General features: G+C 24.2%; 1 protein-coding gene across 2 annotated transcripts in view; it reads left to right on the top strand.

The window, feature by feature from the left end:
* Positions 1 to 7,215, top strand: part of LOC117176748 (serine/threonine-protein kinase N) — a 138,985-nt gene that overhangs the window by 109,046 nt on the left and 22,724 nt on the right. The window contains exon 12 of one of the 2 annotated variants that reach the window (XM_033367024.1): positions 5,133 to 5,300. The exons of the other annotated variant lie outside the window; for it this stretch is intronic. Within the exon in view, the coding sequence (XP_033222915.1) occupies positions 5,133 to 5,300 (168 nt within the window). The remainder of the gene's footprint in view (positions 1 to 5,132; positions 5,301 to 7,215) is intronic. 2 annotated transcript variants of the gene reach the window in all.

Below are 7,215 nucleotides of genomic sequence, written 5' to 3'. Positions count from 1 at the left end.
TGCATTTCTCAAAGTTTGAGACTGATATTTTATGTATAAAAAAAGTTCGAACGTTCAAAAAATGTTGAGGTTCAGAAAAAAGATGAAATAATTTTCAGTAAAAAAAAACATTCAGTGAACTGAAAAACTGTGGTCGGTAATATAGGTATTTAGCTGTGTCACATGCCCTTAAAGGATTTGAAATATATTTGGATGTTTTTATAGATTACAAAGAATTTCCAACAGATTTAATTAATTTCGAAGGATTTTAAAGATTTTATGTCATTTTTGGAAATTCCAAGGAATATACAAGAGTTGTTAAAAGATTTTAAAAGATTTGATATATTTTAGGATATTTTGAACGATTCTAAGGATTTTTTATTTTATTTCCGCAATTCCAATAGATTTTGAATAGTTTATCGCATTTTTAAAAATTCCAAACATTTTTTATGTGAAATATTTGAAATATTTTAGGATATTTTAAACGACAATAAGAAAATTTCATGAGATTTCTATAATTTCAAAGGATTTCAAAGGATTTTAAAGATTATAGGGTATTTATAAAGGCCCCAAGCAATTTTGAATAGATTTCAATAATTTCAAAGAATTTCAAAGGATTTTAAAGATTTCAGGGTATTTTTAAAGAACAACAAATTTTCGAAACCTCTTAAAAATTTTAAGGAATTTCAAAAGAGTTTAAAGGAACTAAAATATTGTTGGTCATTTTGAAAGAGTCCAATGAATTTTCAAGAGATTTAAATTATTTCAAGGGATTTCAAAGGATATGAAAGATTTTAGGGTATTTTTAATAGATTTAAATCATTTTAAAGGATACCAAAGTATTTTAAAGAGCTTAAAAAAATGTCAAGGTATTTCAAAATATTTTAAATAATTAAAAATATTTTCGCGTGTTTTAAAAGATTCTAAGGTATTTTCAAGGGGTTTAAAAAAATTGCACACGGTTGTAATTTTCTAGAATTTCGGAAGATGTGGAACGATTTTACAGGACCTATAAGGTTTTAAGATATTTGAAAAGATTCCAAGGGATTTTAATCAGTTTCCCATGATTCAGTGAGAGATTTCGTATGTTTTTAAAGATTCGAAGAGATTTTCAAATCTTTTTTGCAATTAATTTGCAATCATTTATAATTGTTACTCAATTCTTTTGAATTGTTTGGATTCCCTTGATTCTTTTAATACATTTAAATTCTTGTAAATTTACTTCAAGTCTTTTAAATTTACTCAATTCTACATAATTCAATTGTTTTTTTCGGTTTTTCTTATAGTATCCGGGAGTATTTTAAACTCACCTTGGTTTCTTAGAAATTTGGTCAAAATTTTTTTGAAATCCCTTCAATTCTTCTAAACTAAATTCAATGAATTTTTTCATATTTTATAATTGCTTTCAATTCACTTAAATTATTATAAATTTACTTCAATTTGACTGAAATCAATGTATTTTGTTTTGTTTTTAACATGATTTTCAATTCATTTTAATTGTTTTGAATTAAACTTGAATTATTTTTGGATTAGAAATTACTCACTTTTGGTTCCTCTTTCGGTATAAACTGGTCACTTGTTCCAAATAAATTAGGCTGTGGCAGCCCTGAGAATAATAAATAAAAAATTGAAATTGACATTTTTTAATCCTTTCTAAAAGATTCTCTATTAACAATGGTACATGGTGAGAATTTCGATCAGGGAAAGTGCAAAATTAGTCAGAGAAAAATAAAGGAATTTTGAAAGTGAAGTTATTTGGCCACCCTGTCAATAACGAAACATACAAATAATTTTCACTGTCAAGCAAGCACCCAATTTTGATTTTATTGCTTCTGGTAAAAGTACTGCAAGTTTAGAAAAATACACTGAATGTTTTGAAAAATTAATTGAAATTTTCAATTATGCACAATATTTTTGAAGCACTGTTTTGAATTTGATACTTGTAAATTAGTTTGTCACGTTTCTTGTAAAGTATCTTGTAAAGTATCTGACAGGCCTCGGAGTTACACACTATTGACAGTATTTGACTTTTTTTAACGATGACATTATTTTGCTACTATTTTAAAAACAAAAAGTTTCAACCAAGTAGTTGAATTTTACATTGAATAAGATGAATTTATAACAAAAAATTTAATAGTTGATATTGTAATAACAACAAATTTTCAACAAAATAATTAAATCATCAAATAAAATGATAAATTTTCAACCAGGCAATTCTATTTTTAACCAAAAAATTGATTTTCTACCAACAAAGAATAAATTTGCAACAAAATACTTGAGTTTTCTAACCTATAGTTAAATTTTCTACCAAATTGTTCAATTTTCAACAAAAAGGTGTATTTACAACCAATCAGTTTAAAAATTAGTTTTAAACAAAAAAAAAGCGAATTTTCAAGTAAAATTATGAATCATTTACCAAAAATATGAACTTTTAAGAAAGTATTTTCAACATTCAACCAAGGAGTTGAATTTTCAACCTAAAAAGATAATTTTTCAACAAAAAATCCAATAGTTGATATTTTAAAAAAATGTATTGTAGTTTCAAATAAAAAGCAGTTTGAGTTAACCAAAAAAAAACAACAGTTTTTTTTAACAAAATACTTAAATTCTCAACTAAAACGGATCAATTTTTAATAAAATGTTTGCATTTTTAACAACAAAAAATTGATTTTCTACCAGAAAAAGACGATTTTTCAACAAAATACATAAGTTGTCCAACCAACAGTTGAGGTTCCACCAAATTGTTCAATTTTCCAGTCGAAAATAAGAATTATCTACAAAATAGTTGAATTTTTAACCCGAGTATATGAATTTTTAAGAAAAAAGTTAATTTTCAACAATTTACTTAAATTTTTATCAAAAAAATGTTGGTTTTAAAGACAAAAAAAACGAATAATCAAATAAAATGATGAATCTTCGACCAAAAAATATACTTTTAAAGAAAATACTTCAAAATTCAACCAAGGAGTTGAATTTCCAACACAAAAAGATCAATTTTCAACGAAAAGTTTAATTGATATTTTATTATGAATTTAACCAACAATAATGAATTTAAAAAACGAATTGTCAACAAAATACTTGATGCCTCAACTTCTACAGATTAATAATTAACCAGATATTTGTATTTTTAACAAAAAATTGGCTTTGCCACACAAAAATAAGAATTTTTAACAAAATAAATCAATTTTCGACTAATCATTTAAATTTTCGACTAATTTGTTTGATTTTCGAGCCACAAATACAATTTTTCTATAAACCAGTTAAATTGTAAACAAAAAAGTTAATTTTCAACTCAAGCGGATTAATTTTTAATCAGACAGTTGCATTTTAAACCAAAAACGTGAAATTTCTATAGAAAATATTAATTTTTACACCAAAAAGATGAATGTTTAACAAAATAATTTAATTTTTGTTTTCAAAAATTTGGTTAAGAAAGAAAAAAATATAAATGAAATTGTTAAATTTTCAACAAAATAAATCAATTTTGAACCAAATAGATGCCTCAACTTCAACAGATTAATATTTAACCAGAGACTTGCATTTTTAAAACAAAAAAAATTGATTTCAAACAAAAAAATATGAATTTTTAACAAAATACATCAATTTCTAACTAAATATTTGAATTTTATATCAAATTGTTTGATTTTCGAACCACAAATATAAATTTTATACAAATCAGTTACATTTTTAACAAAAAAGTTAATTTTCCACTCAAGCGGATTAATTTTTAATCATACAGTTGAATTTTGAACTAAAAAGGTGAACTTTCTGTAGAAAAATATTAATTTTCACACCAAGAAGATGAATGTTCAACAAAGTAGTTGTATTTTTATTTTTAAAAAATGTGGTCAGGAAAGAAAAAAATGTGAATGAAATTGTTTAATTTTCAACAAAATAAATCAATTTTGAACCACATCGATGCCTCAACTTCAACAGATTAATATTTAACCAGAGATTTGCATTTTCAACAACAAAAATTGATTTCAAACAAAAAAAATATGAATTTTCAACAAAATATATAAATTTGTAACTAAATATTTTAATTTTATACCAAATTATTTGATTTTCGAGCCAAAAATATACATTTTCTACAAACAAGTTAAATTTTTAACAAAACAGTTAATTTTCAACTCAAGCGGATTAATTTTTAATCAGCTAGTTGCATTTTTAACCAAAAAGGTGGCATTTCTATAGAGAAACGCGAATTTTCACAACAAGATGAATGTTAAAAAAACGGTTGTATTTTTATTTTAAAAAATTTGGTTGAGAAAGAAAAAAATTTCAATGAAATTGTTTAATTTTGAGCAAGATAAATCAATTTTGAACCATGATTTCTCAACCTCAATAGATTATCATAACCAGAGATTTGCATTAAAAAAAAAAAGATTTCAAACAAAAATATGAATTTTCAACAAAATACATAAATTTCTAACTAAATATTTTTATTTTATACCAAATTTTTCGATTTTCGAGCCAAAAATATAATTTTTTTGCAAACCAGTTAAATTTTTAACAAAACAGTTAATTTTCAACTAAAGCGGATTAATTTTTAATCAGATAGTTGCATTTTTAACCAAAAAGGTGACATTTCTATAGAGAAAGACGACTTTTCACAACAACAAGATGAATGTTAAAAAAAATGGTTTAATTTTCAACAAAATAAATCAATTTTGAACTAAATAATATAATTACTAACCAAAAAAGATGAATTTTTAACAAAAAATTTAATAGTAGTCTTTTTAACAGAAAAGAATTAACTGTTAACTAAAAATACTTTTCTGCGATAAATGAATATAAAGTTTGATCATTTATAGACAAAGAATAGCATTTTAAATCAACATTGAAGTTCATTTTCAATACTTAAAAAATATTATCTTAAAAAAAAGAAATGTTGCTTAAAATTTGAAGTTAATTTTCTATTGCGCACTTTTGATTTTGGACTGAAAAATTTTTTGACACTATTTTGACAGAATTAACAAAAATTTGGGACATTATTTACATTTTGATTGATCTCTGAAGTAGTGAGTCCGAGGCCTGATCTTAATCAAGTAAGGGCAAGATGTTGAAAGTGGCTTGGCAGCTTGCAATTAAGAGAAATAAATCCTGCTGAGCTCATGTCAGTCCGTCCAGTGCTAAAGCAGGTAGTAATGTAGTTGCAGAGTGCGTTAAGGGAGTTTGATTTCCTGCACAACGAAGAGAAGGGCGGGCACCAGGGGGCGAGCTTGAGGCCCCTTGTGACCGAGCCCCGACCTGTGCTGATCGCACCACCCTCTCCACGCACCCCCTCGCCCCAACCTGTCGTCGAGTTTCCCGAAGACGAGGTACATACCTCTAGTACACAGCATGGCTTTGTCTGTCTTTTTTATTTTATATTTTTATATTTTTTTAAATATTTTTATTTTTTTAATATTTTTTTTACATTTATATTTTTATATTCAACTCCGATCTGGGGTCGTCCATATATTACGTAAGGCTTTTAGGGGGAAGGCTCCGAGGAATGTTGCGTTTCGTTTGTTAAAAATTTATAATTTGGGTTTAATTTTAAAAAAATATAAGAGTGTAGGAAGAAGTGAAAAAAATTATTTTTTGAAATACTTGAATGAATATCTGTGATAAAAAAAATAAAATATATCTTTTGTCCATATGTATAGTTTTCGATATAGTTTTCGACATAGAATAAATAAAGAAATAAAATAATAAAATTTTTTTTTTGAAATGCTCTACTTTAACAAAAAGAATTATTTTTAAAATTTAAAATAATAATAATTGAAAAAAATCTCATTGCAAGTTTTTTTTTTGTTTAAAAGTGTGCATAGTAGCTTTTCAAATTATGGGTTTCGTAATAAAATTATTTTCTTGTATTGTTCTTTTGCATTGTGAGATTGTTAAACAATTTTAATTTTTTTAATTTTATATTTTAAATTTTCCTTCCAACATTTTTTTTCAATAATTGTTAAGGCAAAAAATGCATTAACATACAAGAATTCTTGTTGATCAAAATATTTTATTATTGTCCTTTCAATGAATAAATATGGTTTATTATAAAAAAATTTCTAAATTGTTTTAATTTGGTAATTTTTTAGTGTCGAGAATTCTGCAGTATCGGATATTTTATGATTCGGAAATTTTTATGTCGGAAATTTTATTATTCGGGAATTTTCATATTTGCTAGTATTATAAATTGTTTGGTAATTTCATCATTAGAGAATTTTCTATTTTCCGAATATTTTACCGTATCGGGATATTTATTTTTTGGGAGTTTTATCAGTCGTCCCAAATAATAATATAAAATCATATTTTAGAAAAAATACTTTTGTATCAAGTTACATTTCTTTAAATACCAACAAAAATTACTTTTGTTTGTATTTAGTTAATGGATCCTTTTTTTTCTATTTTTTAAACAGTATTTATCATCAAATTAGTTCTGTCTGAACGAAAGCAAATACAACTATTTTTTGTAATGTGAAATGTTATTTAAACATAGTTTTCAGGCAAAATAGTCTAAAAATGCAAAATGAATATTGCGAAATAGTGAAGCTTTTTACAATTTTTCGAAACATTTCAAGAGAATACAAAATGTTCTCAATAAACCTTAGAAAATTTCAAATTGTTTTTAATTTTGAAAAATTAATTTTCAGATAAAAGTGAAAAAGCTTTCATAACAATTTTACAAGATTAAAATTTTTTTTTTAAATTTTGTATTCAATACAATGAAAAAAAAATCCTTGAGGCTTATAGGAAAAATTTTAATGATTTTTTTATTTTGAAACATTAATTTGAAGAGAACATTGAAAATATTTCTAAAATTGTAAAAAAAAAGAATCTGGATGATTTTAGAATTTTTTTTTAATTATGCAGGATTTATCGAAAAATTTAAAAAACATGTGAATCGTTTTAAAAAATAGGTACAGGTTTTGAAGCTATTTAAAAGTCATTACAAATTTTTTAAATTTCAAAAAATCTAAAGAAAAATTTAAATTTTTTAAGATTTAGAGCGAATAATTTATTAGCTTTTTAAGGATTTTGAACAATTTTAATGATTTTTTATTTTGAAAAGGTCATTTTTAAGGAAAAGTTATAAATATTTCTAAAAATGAGACTAATAAAAATCCCGAAAAATAAGATTAGGCATATTATAATACTATTCTAGAACCTAATTTAAGTTCCAATTTGTGCGTTCAAAAAATTTAACAAATAAATGGTTACCCAAGATTTTTATTTTGAATTAAACCCCCC

The sequence above is a fragment of the Belonocnema kinseyi genome, chromosome 7, assembly GCF_010883055.1.
Source record: "Belonocnema kinseyi isolate 2016_QV_RU_SX_M_011 chromosome 7, B_treatae_v1, whole genome shotgun sequence".
Classification (NCBI taxonomy): Eukaryota; Metazoa; Arthropoda; class Insecta; order Hymenoptera; family Cynipidae; genus Belonocnema; species Belonocnema kinseyi.
This window is presented reverse-complemented; position numbering and strand designations above follow the sequence as displayed.